Source organism: Lytechinus variegatus, chromosome 1 (assembly GCF_018143015.1).
Source record: "Lytechinus variegatus isolate NC3 chromosome 1, Lvar_3.0, whole genome shotgun sequence".
Lineage (NCBI taxonomy): Eukaryota > Metazoa > Echinodermata > Echinoidea > Temnopleuroida > Toxopneustidae > Lytechinus > Lytechinus variegatus.
The window spans coordinates 16,925,012-16,942,779 of NC_054740.1; the positions used below are offsets into that span (position 1 = coordinate 16,925,012).

At 33.5% G+C, this 17,768-nt stretch overlaps 1 protein-coding gene across 3 annotated transcripts in view; it reads left to right on the forward strand.

Moving 5' to 3' along the window:
- The window catches only part of LOC121407455 (inverted formin-2-like), a 54,008-nt gene that overhangs the window by 26,305 nt on the left and 9,935 nt on the right, over positions 1-17,768 (forward strand). For 2 of the 3 annotated variants that reach the window (XM_041598543.1, XM_041598535.1), the window contains exons 3-6: positions 5,505-5,620; positions 6,039-6,232; positions 11,355-11,375; positions 17,123-17,276. In XM_041598543.1, coding sequence (XP_041454477.1) covers positions 5,505-5,620; positions 6,039-6,232; positions 11,355-11,375; positions 17,123-17,276 — 485 coding nt within the window. The remainder of the gene's footprint in view (positions 1-5,504; positions 5,621-6,038; positions 6,233-11,354; positions 11,376-17,122; positions 17,277-17,768) is intronic. The other variant, XM_041598551.1, reaches the window with a different exon arrangement.

The window sequence follows — 17,768 nt, forward strand, 5'->3', positions numbered from 1 at the left end:
ATATCAAATTAAAAACATGAATTTTCTGCTTACTGTAGTTTGAAAAAAAAATAATAAAAGAAGCCTTTTCTGCAAAGCTAGATGTATCTAAGTTATTGGCATGCTTGATGATTTCTTATTAAAACCAAATATATCTGGATCATTGCGTATTATATTTGAATGTTTATTTGGATTGGAAATTTTATTTCTTTATTTACACAAAATATCTCATGGCCATGATTCATAACGGGTTCTTGACTTCTGTTGTATGAAAATGAGATTTCTTTTATAATGGATATTTAAATTAACATTAGGATCATTTAATTATGGATAATAACTTTTATTGCATTAAAATGGGGGTTTTCTTAATTGACATATCAAACCAATATAGCAATGATACCTCAAGGTCATGATGCAACTGAAACTGAAATAAGGTTTTGGCTTTCATTGAATGAAGTTTTCATTATCTCCAAGTTTAAACTAACATGTTTCAGCCTTCTGTACAGTGTTGTACTTTGAATAATGCATGACCTTGAACATTGGCAATGAAATAAGATTTTTGTTGATGTGAATGAGTAAGGTATTGGTGAAATCACTTGATCATAGCTTCCAAAAGCAAATATTAACACCCACTTGGAAGTATTGCTTGGCTGGTGATATTGTGTGAAATAATAATGTGGTTTTCCTTTCGAGGCAGTAGTGTAGATGTAGGTTGTATTTTATCCTCTGAATACCAGAATGATTATTGACTTGTCTTTTAATTTTTATATAAAACAGGTGAATGGAAATAGATGAAATAAGTTCGGAGAAACAAGGTGGGAATATGTGCATAATATAGATACCATAGAATATGACATTATTACTATTACTTTACTAAATACAGATTTTCTAGGTTTCTGTTTGTAGAATTCACATAGATATATAATGATTGAGTAACATTTTTGTATTTTTTTTAAATGATCAATTTTACTTTTGAATGTTGCCATGTTAAATTTTCCCTTTGGGTGGAAAAATATTCACAACATCACTGTTTGTAACCTATCCAACACATTTCATTTGATTCTGTTGTTGGTTTCAGGGTTTTTGAATAAATTTTATCAAAATCATTTTACCGGTATTCACATTTAACTTTAATTAGATCTTTTTTTACACAGTGTTCCCTTTTAGTGTCTTTAGACTTGAAAATGTGATATATTTGTGTAATCTACCAAGCAAATTAATTAGGAACAAGAGACTGCAATATTCTCATAGAAAATATGTGTCCATTGTCTTAATTGCAGTCTGCATTTCTGATAAAATATCTTGTTTTCCATATTATTTTATCTATTATTCTTGCACTTGCACATTGAGACAATAGAATGTTTTCTACCATACTCCATCAGTGCATGTCTTATTTTCTTTACAGAGAAATAATGTGATGCTGAACATACAAAATATGGTTGTCATATCCATGGCATGTATCATTTACAAAATATGTTTCAAAACCAAAGTTTTCTATAATATATGTCACAGTGTTTTGAAAAACATGACTGTCACATTTATTTGACTTATGCAGTTCCTAATCCTCACTGTAGAGTGCTCAAGGTGCTAATGAACCGTATAAATGCAGTCACCTGAAAATCTACAAACCAGAACGGAACATCCCTTTTTGGGTTGTAAGACTGGTATTATTTCAAACCCAAGTGAAATTGTTGTTTTTTGTAAAAATTTAAAAGACCTTTTGATTTTGAGTAGCTAACATGTGTTTAAAACCTCAAGTCTGTACTGTTAATCAAGTTGGCAACTTTTATCACGTGAAGAGTATCTTATGTGATTATGAATACACTCTTTTGAAGCAAATTAAACATTTGTGATGGTAGATTTGTCCTCACTCAATGTCATTCGGTTGTCATTTGAAATGAAAATGATTTCTCACTCAATAAATAATCTTAGAATCAATCACAGCTGACACCAGAAGTGTTTGGTAATCACTACCATATCTGCTGGTACTGAATATTTTGAAGCCTATATCTCTAATGGCGTTTGTGGCCGACTGGTCTTATATGCTTTTTACACAGGATTTCCTTAACCCGTACTATCGCTTATTCTGTAATACTAGTAATTTTGTCCTTTTTCACACGTGCCAAATGTTCTGCCTAAACATGGCTAAAGTAATGCTTGCTTAAATCTCAAACGTAATTCAGTAATCCCTGACTTGTGGTAGCCATTCATGAGTTCTTATCTCTCGACGGTGCTGCACCAGCCCGAGTTTGCTCAATCTCAAGATTTTAGCCCGATCAGCCCTCTTCGCGATAAATCTCGATGGGGTGACACATTTCGCGAGAAATTCGAAACCACAGCATAGGCATTCTACACACAGTGTGTGGAGTAGCGCACTCAAAATGTGCGAAGATCGCTTTCCGTAGAACGGTTGTGTCTGTTACACTAAAACCAGTTTAACAAGGCAAAGCGATCTTAAAAAGTACAACACAAGGTGGTTTCTGAACTGGTTTGGAAGATCGCTTCGACCGTTCTCATTACACGTTGAACTAGTTTCCAGTAAACTAGTTTTAGGAAGGTAGTGAGAACAGTGTCTATACCTGTGAGCAAGGCATTTAATAGACAGTGCTTTTTTATCCTACATTCAAATAAATGGAAAAGCAATTCACATTTCTGGAAACTGTGTTTGCTCCCCCCCCCAATAAAGGAAAAAACAAATGGCTGATGAAATTACAAATTTGAACTCTAATGGCTGAAATTCAATAACTACTACAATTTTTAATAGTGGAATGTTAGCTGATATTCAAGTCTTATACCCCTTTCATAAACCCAATTATGCGGCTAATAGCAGAATAATTTGGTCGTAAAATTGGAGGAGGACAAGAGTTATCCGCATTACTCTGATGCTGCTATTATCCGCATAATAGCAGCATCGGGACAAGATATTGAGTTTATGAACGCATTTCCAAATAATGCGGATAATTGCTATGGTGCGGTCACAAGGTCACCCTTTTCCAACACAACCGCATCAGAGGGGGCGTGTCCAGTTGTCATGACGATTATCCGCCTTTTTCAGGATGGGCGCTCGTAAAAATAATGCGGCTTATTTTCGGAGTTTGTGAACGCAATTTTTATTGAATTATCCGCATTACTCTTAGGCGGCTAATTGGAGGATAGGTTTATGAAAAGGGTATTATTCATACCTGTATAACTGATAATTTTAAAGCTTGAGATGGGCTTTAAACTTTAGTAATCAGTAGATGAGATTAGCATAGTGACCAAGCTTATCAACCTTGACAATAAGGAGCAACCACGGGCATGAGAATGTGTTGAAAGGTATGAAGTTGGGCGATTTGTTGTCTGTCAAAAGCATGGGATGATGGATCAAGTAGTGATGAAATCATCGTAGCCTATTTTGTATCACTAATTTGACACTGATGCATCCATCATTCTGGACAGATTCTAAATTAGTAAGAATTTTGTTTATTATGCTGTGGGAATAATTTTCCTGCTATCCCATCACACTTTGCTCCACAGTGCTTTTACATACTACACAAAAGTCTTTTGTGTAACAGATTTGTTTTTATTTTTATTTGTTTTTATTGGTTCTTTTTTTTTTTACATCGGACCGTACTGAGTAGTTGAAAGATTTTCTCTAATGATAAAAATGCTAATCAGATTTGGTAAGCAAAATTATTATCTGATGACTAAATGATTGTCAGTATTGCCATTCATGATGATATATTTCAACATAACATAGAATATGTAGAGTATTTCAAAATGCAGTACAGTATGAAAAGGCTTATCAAAAAATATACTTGGTCGAAAGACATTACGAGATTGAACCTTGCCCTTTGTTACCATATTTCTTTGTAACTCAGGGAATAAGATCATTCAGTGGTCAATACATTGAAATCACCCTCCTCTCCCTGCAGCTTTCATCTAATTTTAATTTTGTAAAGCTCTAATTAGAGTACAATGGTGGCAAAAAAGTGCTCAGACCTACTAATTCTCATCTAATATTAGATATTATGTTATCCTTGACATATAATTTTTTTTCCAATTATGTAGCATTAGACGTTGTTCAAGGCTGCTTTTACAAGGGAGACCTCAATAAATTGAATTCTCCCCAGTGAATTTACTATAGAAAAAAGTGAGGAAGGTCTTATCTAATAATATTGTACTATTTTCAATGAGGTAACCTCATCATAAGTGAACATATGTTGCATAACATTTTTAAGAAAAAAAAGCAATACATGAAACCAAGGTGATTAGTGAATAATCATTGTCCCTGAACATTGAATGTTTATGTCGACAGCTCATGAAAAGAGTTTGGAATTATGAGGAGAACTGTGAAAATGTCTTTTTACCTTGTATGAACATTTGTAATTCAGCCTTCGACTGCCAAGAATTTTTTGATGCTCTAATAAAGACCATTATCATATGCATTATAGTTATCACTTTATCGTCTGTGAACCTACAGCTCTGAATAAGGGTGGATACTTGCACCATATAAGACTAAGATGATATGGTATTTTGTTGGTTAAGGGAGCATTCCAAGCATGTAATTCGATTATTGCATTTTAATGACACGAAATACCATGTTTATTCAGATGTACATGTAGTACAAGTCAAATGTGAAAATTACCTAATACATTTGCTATAGCAGTGAAAAGATGCATGCATCACTGCTTAAGATACTGATATAATTGGTGTATTTGGACTACCAATCTCTTGGTTTAACAGTGCTGACAAAACATGTAGGAAAGAACAATTGCATCACATAGTTGAAAATTTGTAGATTTTGTTGGAGATAGAAAACATGTAGATTTCAATTCAATTTCATAATTTCTCCATTGTGTAAATATGCATGGGGACTTATAAGCATGGTGCTATCTAATGAAGATGTTGACTTATTTCTGATTGTACTACTGATATCATGATTGCCAGTTTAGCATAGAATCTGAAATGTCTTTATTCATGAAAGACTTGCATAAAGGCTTGTCTAAGACTTATCTCATTTATCTTCTATAATGTTTAATTTCTTGTATGCATATCCCAATACTTGGGTGAAACATTTCTATGTGTATTCATGTAACATAGACTAATAAAATGGATTAAATTGAAATCATTTCTATCATCAATATTCAGGTTTGATAATATTCATGGTCAGCACCATCAATGTCATTACCATCATCATCACCATCATAATTATCATCACCATCTTCATCATCATCATCATCACCACCATCATCATCGTCACCACCATCATTATCATCACCATCATCATCATCACCACCATCATCATCATCACCACCATCCTCATCATCACCATCATCATCACCACCATCATCATCATCATCATCACCATCATTATCATCACCACCACCATCATCATCATCATCATCACCACCATCATCATCACCACCATTGATCAACATCACCATGGTTCCCCCATCATCCCATTACCATTTTCTATTGATACTAAAATATATATATTTATCTCTGCATTTTTGTAATCATATCTTCCCTCTATAAACTTTCAGCACTGGATACCAAGAATGTACTTGTAAAGAAGCAGGTTTTTGAGCTCTTATCTGCCCTCTGTGTCTATACTCATGATGGATATGAACTCGCTGTGGATGCATTGGAAGATTACAAGGTAATTTGATTTTCTATATACTGCCATTGCCCTGTCCACGGACAATTAATCTATTGTTAGGGGGGGGGCTGAGCATTATCACAGCACCCCAGTGACAATAGATGATCCTCCATGGTCAGGTCCATGCATACTGCTCAAATATGTGCAAAGCAATGTATCAAAATCATGAATTGCTGTAGTAAACTTCATTTGGTATCATTTCACCCTGTTGAGCCGCATACATGTATAACTTCTCAGTATAGAGTAGAATATTAAACCTTCCAGTCTACTTTGCCCTCGCACTTGATCAACTGATACTCCCCAAATTCCATTGGCACGTATGTTCAAAGATGTACAAAGTTAAAACATGGTTAAATCATTGGTTGTACTATGGCTAGCCCAATGTGACACTTATCTCTTACTTGTGTTTTTGTTACAGATGCAGAAGAACCAGCGCTACCGGTTCAGTCTCATCATTAACGAACTCAAAACGGCCGAGATCTTGCCTTACAAGTCAACTCTTCTAGGTTTCATCAACGCCCTGCTGATTGCCACAGCGGACTTTGATGCTCGGATTCACATGAGAAATGAGTTTATAGGACTCCAGCTGCTTGATATCCTTACACAACTCAGGTGGGTGTATACTAAGATTACCAATCCTGACCTACTCCCCTTGGCTGTCTTTTTGGTTTCCAGTATATTCTCGGGCTGTTTTTACACCTCTTTTTTAAAGAGAAAAAGAGTAAGGAAATATTCCATGTCACAGCTGTTTACATGGTATTGTTTTTTTTTAGCTTGCTGTCATGATGTCTATGTTATTTCAAAGTATTTTTTATAATTTTGATTATTTTTATGTCCTCTTTTTATTCTTTTTTAACTCTCTTTGGTTTCTAGTAATGTTCCTGCTCAACATGAACTTTCAGTTATTCATTTGTGCCTCCTTTTTACTTACTTTTGAAAAATCTGAAATATTTTACCACCTTTACATTGGAAAAATATCAAAAGTGTCATTAAAAAGAAAATGTATGATATGCTTGTGGTAGTTTTGGTAATGATATAATGTATGGTGTGTTTGCCATGACAGTCAGTAATTATTTACAGTGTAGGAAAAAAAATATTATTACGCATCTCATCATTGTGGCAAGTATAATGGATATCCACCAGCATAGTGTGGATGTAGATGAATAGGACAGTGGCTTGCCACATTTGTCAAAAGTGTAAACCCTACTCGTCTCTTGGATTAAAGAGAAGTTCATTCACATGTATAGATTGATAGCTGATTAACTTAACTATCAGTATTAGCTGCTTCTGGTTAAATGAGTTTGGGAAGGCAAGTTACATGATACATATAAATTGATATATTGATAGATACCTTACCTTTCCCTGTTCCTTGTCTTTAAAAAAGAGGGATGGATGGATAGATGGATAGATATATGGATGGATGGGTGTATGGATAGATAGTTAGATAGATTGATTGATCGATAGATAATATGTGGGGGTGAATGATGAGCCTCAGTAAAAATAATAGATATGAACTTTTCACTTTAAATATTTGATCCTTAAAGAAAGGAAATATGGCAGTTTATTGTATTTGATGTTTTGAGGTCATAAGATCATGCTGTTAGCTTCCTAACAAAAGATCAACCTGGAAAAACAATGATCTAATGCAATTGTTTCCCCAGGGTATGCCTTCATCTTCCTAAAGTATTTCCTTGTTTTGATAAGAACTAAATTCTATTGTGAGAATTTATTGATTTATTTATTAATAAGTTAAGAAATGTATTAATTTGTTGATTCCTAATTGTATCCCAATAAAAGTATATTGTCCAAAGATATGTATACCATGCCTCATTTCAAAATCCACATTCTGGAAAATTAATAATTTGATATGGTAATAACGAGTAAATTGCTGCCTTTTCTCTAGTAACCTGATTCCAAGGATATTTTTCTGTAACAGAAATTTTGTCACTTAATCTGTAATAAGTATTTAATAGAAAAATGTAGGTCTCTTTGAGGTCTACTATTGCCAGTGTTTGCTTGTCTGCTGTGCAAATATAATTTGATAAATTTTATAATTAATTTCCGACAAGTGGTGTATTTGGAAAAAAAACACTTTCAAATGAGTTTAATGTCATATTTAATGATTGCAACTATAAAACACAAAGTATTCTTATAAAATGACATTGCATATGTTCATAGACTGTATATACACAGATGATTTGGTATAAAGAAAATGCTCTTGACTTTACAAATAGCACTGCTTCCTATCAAGAAAAAAAAAAGCTTAACTTTTTAGAAGGTGACTATTGAAATAGAATCTATATTTTACACATTAGATAATAAATTAGCCAAAAATAAACTTGTTCAGTTATTGAAAGTTTATTTGTAGCAAAGATGTGTAGTGGTTTTCGACCAGCATTTATTCAAGTATCAATCGTGTTGTAATTTATTACACCATTTCAATGATTCTCTTGCTGGGAGCTCCATTCCTAGGAAAACTCATGAATCATAAGCACTTGAATGATCAGTAGCTTACAGTATGAGACCATTTAAAGCAATGTGATTGATACTGAGAGGGAGTATTCTGTGACAGCAATTTTTTTCATTCCTATTTAGCAACGTTTGGCAGAAAGCCGATTTGGTCTGTATTCTAATGGAAATAATTGTGCAGGTAGAGTTGGTAGACATATATTTGTAGAAATGATGGATGGGTGGATAGAGGGATGGGCATTAGATGAAATGGAGTGAAGATTTGTTCTCACAGATCAAAAAAAAAAGATAGAACTCCAAAAGCAAGAGCTTAATCATGAGAGTTGTCGTTTTTTAAAATCCATTTGCTTTTGAAGGAAGAGGTTTTTTTTCATTGATACTTGTGTCTTAATAAACGAAAGGTAGAAAGGAAGGGAGTCAGTGTTGGTGATAGACTGAAGTAATATTAAAAGAATTAGAGAGTAAGGGCCTTTTCACACGTGAATCTTGAATCATCATTGTAATGACGATTGCAATTTGTCTGTAGGATCATCGGACCTTTCATACGCTCACTTGAAAACTGTGATTTAAATTCAAATTCTTGAGCTAATCAGAGCACTGTATCAATATGAGTGCATGACAGTTGTAATATCTACGGAAGTGCTTGTAAGGACACTAAGCTCCTCCCCCAAAAGGATGTTTTGGAGGTCAAGCCTTTCACACGTAAAATTTATACCGTAATTTGAGTGAAACGTAACTGGAAATCACCTCCAGAGTAGAATTTGAATTCATGATTGTGATTTGCGTTCGTGATTCGAGTTTGGTTTCACACGTGCTAAAAATTCGTCATCAGCCTTCTTTTACACTGGAATCATCATTCAAATTACAATATTTTTTTAAATGTTTAAAAAGGGTGGAGAGAGAGATGGTGTTCTAGAAATAGACACATGGGGTGAATAGAGAGAGCAGAAGTATTGTAGGAACAAGATGGGGAGAGAGAGACAGGCAGAGAGAGGGAGTGGAGGGAAATAAGACCTGTCAGGATGGGCAGTGGGCAGATTAAATGTTCAAAAAGGCTGACATGGAGAAGCTGAAATAGAGTGAAAGACAAAATACATCGGAAGAAAAAGAGCATGGGAAAAGTGAATGCTTGTTTATAGGTTAAGAAGTAACTGCGATGGTTGTGTATTACAGAAGAATTGGAGTACTTTATCTAGCATTTGAATGCAATATGTATAGAGCAGCAATTTTGTTTTCTTGTGATAAGCACCTGTTTCACTGATATTCTCAGCATTTACATTTATATCATGAAGGCTGCCATGTATATCATGCTTTAAAGGGAGTTTCATGCAATCAATCATCTTTATCAAATGTTATAGATAGGTATGATGTATACTTTCCTGTCATTCAAAGAAAAGTGCATTTTTACATAAGATAAATGGTGTCTTAATGAAACCTGATTGATATGACTATGCATGAAATAGAAGATTATTATCTAACAAAGATATTAAATCACTATTGCACAGCAACTATGCACTAGATGACAAGTTGATATGCCTGACTGTATAAAACATACTATAATTCATTTTCTATTCATTAAGATTTAATATAGACTGGAGATTAGCAATATATGCAATGACCATATCATACTGATGTGTCTCCACCTCAAATAATGTGCTATAATTCAAATGGTATTCTCAGACACATACAGTTTTTAGGCCAACCATTAAATAGTAAAATCTATCTCCCACCAACCATGATGTAACCTTTAAGACTGTATACAGGTGACTTCATATCATCAGTCTAGCATCGCCTATCAATGCGACTGGTCCGATAAATTCAGTGGATTTCCCTTTCTCTCTACATGATATTTGATCTTGAGATATGGGGCAAGCATGCCATTATTATGTCCCTCAATGAATCGATCCCGCTCCCTTGGGGGGTGGGGGGATACCAGCATGGTGTAAGCCTCAAAACCAGGTGACATTTCCAACTGTATACAAAACAGTATCCAGATACGTTCCCTCTGAATAAAGGAAGAGAGAAAAGCACTGCTTTTACTTGGTTGCGTTTGATACATCACACCCGAATGAAAGAAGAGAGAAAAACACTGCATGGATTTATGTAGCAAACCTTAGATTACAAGAATTTGTATGCAGTTTTAATTTGTGAATAAATATACTCTTTGCACATGCTCTACAATTTTTTTTGTGACATTTTTATGCCCCATGCTGTGGATAAATATCTTGAATGTCATTTTTTTAACATGTGCAAAATATGTAGGCTTATCAATTTATCAGAGATTTTTGGATCAGTAACATTGCTTTTTACTGAAGATCTTGCCAAAGAAGTTTTTGAACTGCATTTAGAACTTGATATTTTAAAGGGGTACTCCAGGCTGAAAATGATATGATTTGAACAGATAAAGAAAAATCAGACAAACAAAACACTGAAAAGTTGATCAAAATCAGACAAGGAATATAAACAAAGTTATGGCATTTTAAAGATTTTAGATATTCATTGCTGTGACTGTTATTGTAAGGGAGACATATCATTCACACATATATGAAAACAAATCATGTATGAAACAATTATGATTTCATGAAATAACAAAAAAAGGAAAGTGGGAATGTGACATCATGAGCCCACCTCATGAATATTCATTACAACTTGCATAATTGTTTTCACAAAATACTTCTAAACTTAAAAATTCAATAATTGTTTTATTTGTCATCAGATTTTGATGAAATTTTCAGCATTGTGCTCTGTCGATTTTACTCTATTTCTTTAGATGTAAATATTTCCAGCCCAGGGTACTTCTTAAAGATGGTTGCAAGGTCAACTGATGAAATATTAAAATTTAATAATTGGCAGTTGTTCGATATATATATAGCTTAAAGATGTTAAGTATGTCAAGTAGGTTGATCTGTACCTCAGTGAGTTCTTATGATTTACAGGGAATAGTTTTACTTCTCAAACTTGATTAGCACTTCTAGTTTTAGAGAAACTCTTTTAAATATGTTCAGAACGTCATTTGAAAAAAAAATGCTATACAAAGGAAATTTTGTGTAGCAGTCATGAATAACATGGAGTTATTCCCTAATTTACAAATATACTCTTTTTTTATTGTTTCATTGATTTTGTTTCTTATGTTTATCACTTTTCCATGAATAAGGGATAGACTGTACCATACTATATGCACTTTTATGCATAAACCATCAAATGCAATAACCAAAATGCACCTGTCTTAGCATTTTATTTCTTGATTTGTATTTTTTTCACAAAGGCTTGAATCAAATGAAGGAAGGTAAGATGGATGTCACAATTCAGTTTGCTTTTTGATTGCACAACCTGCCACTTGTCATGCTTTGCACGCATTTTGTTTCTGCAATGTAACTCAGTTTGTTCAATCATGTGTTTCCTGCTTCTATCTTTCATGAAATTTGGCTGTCTTGTTCTGTAGCTAATCACTCTCTCTTAAAAAAATAAAAAGCCTGTCATCTTTTCTGTTTTGTCTTTTTTGTTTTTACTGAACAATGTTTGAATTTTTATAATTTTTGGGGGGCTTTCAGATTGTTACTTAATAAATATTTGGTTTCCACATTCTTAAAAATAAAATCAAGAAGGGTGTTTCTTTATGCATGCATCTATTGAAAATTACATCTTTATTTGCTAATTGTCAATAAATTATATTCCCATACTACTTTAGGTTTTAGCTGCCCCCAAGACAGCCTCCATAACTTTTATATTAGATTTTACTAAAATGTAGTATTGAGTTGAGCCTTAGATATGAATCCCCTCCTCTTCTACCCCCCCCCCCCCCTACTCCACTCTTCCGCACCCTCCATTATTCCTGATTAATTTTTTTTTGTTTATAAAAAGTTATATATTAAGTAAATATCCAATGTTAAAAAAGATGATCAATTATCCCTTCAATGTTTAAATAGGAAACACCACCCTGTAGAGTTATAATAATATGTTATAATCATTTAGCTCATTCAAGCCCCCATCCATATAGGCTCTAATTTCTAGGGCAGGATTAAAATTTAGCTACATTTTCCTTTGTTCCACATATTCAAATGTTCATATAGTGAAGCAATTAAACTGCTTCCAATGTACATCCAGTTGTGCACTATCCTACCAGATTTAGAATGAATCAGAAATCCATTTTGGTTTCATATTTGCATTAGTATTGACCCATCCCACATAGCAATATCCCCATCCCATTCATAATACCTGTAGATGATTATTCTACACTTGTGAATTCTCAGATCTAACAAAGATACTTTTAATGTTTTGCAAAAATAATATATTGTTGCAACTACAGTATAATAAAATGAAAAATCAGGCTGCGCTTATAATGCTTTTAGTATGTCAAAAGTGCTAAATAAACCAAAAAAATGCCTAGTGAATTTTGCAGCATGATTATGGGAAACTGTCAGTGTGTTCAAATTAATGAAGAGAGTATTGAGGAGTGCATTTCATTTTTTTCTGATTTAATTATCTATATTACTGCTTTTAACAATTGCTAATATTTTAGTAAATGTTATCACTTTCTTCAGAATATTATTCAAACCTTTGTGGTAATAAAAGTAGTCCCATAAACTTCCAATTGACCTATAATTGTTGAGAGAAGAAATTTATCACAGTGACCTAAATCTTGAAATGGAAGGAAGAAGGCAACTTAAAATTCATATAATGGAAGCATGAAAACAAATAAACCTTACAAAGTCCACCATGCATGAACTTCATCAAAATTAGGCCAGCCTCCCATCACTTGAACAACTCAATCTTCGTAGATTGGCTGACTAAATACTGCCCTCGGGTGTTGTAGAATGGAATCTCAGGGAACGTGTCAAGCCAAACTAAAATTAGAACGTAGCACAGGTGGCTCCTACTGTGTTCTTGGCAGTGTTGACAGAGTTATTAAATTGGCAACTCTGCAATCGTTCTATTTTAAGTGTGTGTTCATACATTATGTTATCACTTGATTTTATTGCATCATTATGATAATGAAATTTATAATTCATATTCATAATGATTTTAAACAAATGTTTCTAGGAGCAAGTTGAAAAAGGTGAATAAATGATTATTAGGATTTAGGAATATTGCTTTATACTAGTAAAATGCAACAACATAATAAGACCTTGAATAACATATCTGGAACAATCTGATATAAATCTCTAATCTAAATCTTAACTCCACTCTAAAATCTTAACAAAACAAGGACAAAAAAATATGCAAAAACCTACTGTCAAGAACTGTCAACATTAATTTTGTTTCTCCTCCCTTTGGCTTTTTAATGTTGAAGAAAATTTCTGGCACCTTCACAGATTGAAGGATGCGTTAGCAGTCAGCAAAGTTTGGCACACGCAACCAATTAGTAACCATCAGGAAATTGTGAAAGAACTGTATAATTAAGAAGGGTGATTAACAGATTATCAGAAATTGTTTGAACAATGGAATTATGTTCAGTTTATTCATTTCATCTTTTCAAGATTCTCACATTTAGTACTTATGCACCTGACTTTGTCTATAGTGAATTCAATTATGATGAGATACAGTAAATGAAACCAAAAAATTAAGAAAGATATAAAAAAGTCATAATCCATATTTGATAATTTATTTTCAAGATTTAAGGAATAAAATCCCAAGTCATATCCAAGCCCAGTTCCCTCGACAATAAATCTTATTAATCATACATTCATGGAGAATGATGCCAAATATATGTATTTGTTCTCACAGAGTAACATATTCCGTAGATTTTCCCTTGATCTATTAGGGGTTTAAATAATCAAATTATTTTCAACTTAATCAGTAATATTTGTTGGTTAATTTATCAGAATTTCTTTATCATCAGACAAACATAGAAGGGAATCATGTTAATGAATCTGTTCCCTTTTCCAGTTAAAAACAACTGAATCATAGAATATATTATGAGGTCATTTTGGCCTTTCTCCAGCAACTGACATACTTGTCCTAATACAACAACTGTCTGCAACAGTCACAGTTTCACTCGGATAACTTCAAAAGATTTACTGACGGCTTGGACGAGAAGTTAGAGGAAACCATCAACTTTAGTGAAATTAATTGGTGGGGTTCCCCTCTTGTAGAGTTTTGGTGCAATTGTTGGTCATAAGCAAGTAGAGAAAGGGAGATACTCATTTGTCAGTCATTTTTACACAATGACGGGGCAAGCAAGTATCTCAGTAAGGTAAGCATTATTGGCTCATATTATGATCCATAATTTTGGTTGAAATTGCTTTTTAGTGTGTTTTGTGTGGATGAACTAAATAGAAAACAGAGGGAATGGCTTAATCAAATGGTCTGATTCTCAATTTCTATTTCTTTGTGGTTCATTGAGGTCACCGTGTAGGGGAAGGCGGGGTAAGTTGTGACAGTTTTTGCTTTTTGCATGTTAGAATTGATATGATTAATAATCTTGTCGAAATAAGTACCTTGCCTTGAAATTTAATTCTTCTGAAATATTTTCCACCTATATATAACTTTCTATCCCCACACTGAAAGTCATCGTGACCTTTGAAAAAAACGATGTCAAATGGCCCAACTTGCCCCATATATGGGGTAAGTTTGAGCCACCTTCTGGGGTAAGTTGAGCCACAAAAACTATGTACAAAATGTATGGAGGAGAACCAGCATGTCAATTTTTTGTTTAAAGTCTTTTCACTTGCTAATTCTCTATAAATACTAACATCCTGTAAAAGGAAAAGAGCAGTCATGTAAATTTGCTCCTTTCAGCCTGCATTTCAATCGATTTTTAAGGTTTGTTTGTTTTTTAAGATACATTACCATAGGAATTACCATGGCTCAACTTGCCCCATGCTGTTTGGCTCAACTTACCCCAGTCCGAACTTAGTGCGATAATTTTGTATCCACACATTTATTATGCATCCATCATATAAAAGACTATGACAAGAATTAAGATCCATACCTGGACTAATAATGTTGTTATCATGTCTTTATTATATTTAAAGACGTGTGTGTTTATAAAGCACTTATCTATTTCACACTCTTTTTTACTTTTTTGGCTGAAATTAATATTTTTCCCTCTAACAAACTACTTTTTGTTTCAAAGTTGGAAACAATGTGGTGGGGTTAGGGGTTATGCTATGGGTCATCAATACATGACACCACCACAATGTCTGACTCATTCATTATTGGCCTGGGGCTGGTGGCTCAACTTGCCCCTATGCTCAACTTACCCCGCCTTCCCCTACTGTATGCAGTTTTGATGTTATAGTGAGCAACTTTTAAACTTTTAACTCTAAAAGTTTTAACTAATCTTCTTCAAATTTGCCCCAATTCAAGATGCACTTCTTTACTTAAATGTACTATTTTGGTATGTTCCTATTGTTTATTTGTTGAAATATGATCTCATTTCTCCATAGACATAATCTTTATTTGTGAAAATAATATATACTTAAAGACCACTTTTAAGGTCATGTCATATTGCTGTGGTGTAATAAATTCATGTCCATGAAGTGAAAGTGTTCATATTCTGAAGCCATTTTGTTGAGAATATCCTTTGAATATTTCGCAAACTATTTTCTCATTGTTGTACAGATTTTATCCTTGCTATATTTGATGTTATATTGTAATGGATTTGACGAAGTATGTTTATAATGAAAGCCCTCAGCATTATGCAACTACAACACAGCAACACAAATTAAAACATAATCTGCTCAAAAATGGAATGTGTGTTTGAAATAATGATAGCTCAAGTTTAATCTTTGTTGGAAGAATGGTAATGCTGCATGGCTGGGGTATTCAATTAGAGAATTCATTATGCTCCTGTTCTTTGCTTGCTGTCAGTATTTAGTTTGCTTGAAATAATGCAGTCAGATATGCTTCTATCTTTACATAGACAAAAGGAAAAAAAGCAAAGATTTGCCAATTCAGATATTTGCATTCTTTTCACCAGGGATATATTCGTATTTATAAAGCAGGCTTCTTGCTTTACTTGAATGCAAAATCAATTTGTTATAAAGATATCATTGCTGCTAAGAGCTTAATGCTTCATGGCAGCTTTTAAAATCTCTAATGACATATTGTGCAACTTATCACCTGTCCCCTGTCATCTTGCGGTCAGAAAGTTCAGTTCTACCCTTCTAAGGAAATCCTAACAAACTTGATGGCTGTCAACTCTGTTTTGCTTTTAATTGTATTTCAGATTTGCATCAGCCTCAAAGTAATTTATCAGAAAAGTATAAAGTTATCATTAAAGACTTAGCAATCTGAAAATTGTTAATGAGGAATTGTAAAACAAGAATACTAGATATTCTGTTTCATTTCCCTGACACCATTAAAAACTATACAGGTATTATGGAATGCAAATTTGTTAGCAACAAGAGGTTCACTTGCTATCCCGCTCCGAATTTTATCCAGAATTTTGAAAACAAATGTCTTTCCAAAGGGTTGCAGTACATTTACTTTGTTTTAATCTTAGGAATACTATCATTTATCCTTCTTTTATGAATAAAGTGGACTGTCTGTTTAACTTGATGTTGTTTTAAAAAAAAACAGGTTAAGATCTTTGCTGTCAGTAGTGCAAAAGATGTATAAATAAGTTTAGGATCCACTAAAGAAAGAATGCTCATTAAAAAAGCTTTGCAGTATTTAATCAGGTATGCTTCTTAAATCCATCTTCCACCATGAAGATGCTATGATTACTTTTTTTCAGAAGATTTGTTTTGCAGAGCAGAAAGGAATTTAGTGAAAAATAACAGCTAGTATCTTGAAAGGTATAACTTGAAGGATATGCTTATTTGGAAAGTCATATAATATCTGAGTAGACTTGGAATATAACTCTCTTTTACCACAGGCAAATGTTTCTTAAGATAAATAAGCTTTTCATACAAAAAGAGGACTTGATTAACAAAAAAAAAACCTGTCACAGTTAAGGAAGCTGTTATGATTATAATGAATTACAGATAATATGCATTACAGGTCAATAAAAGTCTGTTATCCGAACTTGGAAAGGTATGTAGTATATGGCATAGACAATCAAATTATATATTTCTTTCACCACCACAGGCAAAATAACTCTGAAGACAATGAGCTTTCCATCCAACTAGATGTCTTTGATGAACAGAAACTGGTTGATGATGAGGAGTTAATGACCTATTATCCGGATGATGGAGTCGATCTCAACAGCCCTGTTGAATGCTTCCATGCTATTTTCAACAAGGTATTTAATGCTTCTTTTGATAGTTATGCATACTTTCATTATAAAGTAGGGTTCTTGGAAATCTTTTCCTTTTGTAGACAAATTGATGATATTGTCATGCACTGGAACTAAGAAAGTCAGAAAATATGTCTTCAATCTTATGATTTGTTATACATTGTTAGCTTGAAAATCTTGTCTTGGGGCTTAGAACTTGACACTTTTGATTGAGCAGGGAAGTTAATTGACAAAAAATCTGCAATTAGTAAGCCTACCCAAGAATGTGACATAGTCAGATATTTGAAGTGGTCTTCAACTGGGCATATTAGCTCATACACATAAATGCCTCCAAAACATTAGTGCATTGGTTTAATGCTTGGCAACAGCTTTAAAGAAAAATGGGACCTTCAACATTCCAGCCAATTCTCAGTGTAGGAATGGAAAATAAAAATATTATAATCTGCAGAGTCCACTGGAAGATCCAACAAATTGAAGCTGAAGTGTCTAGTTTGGCTA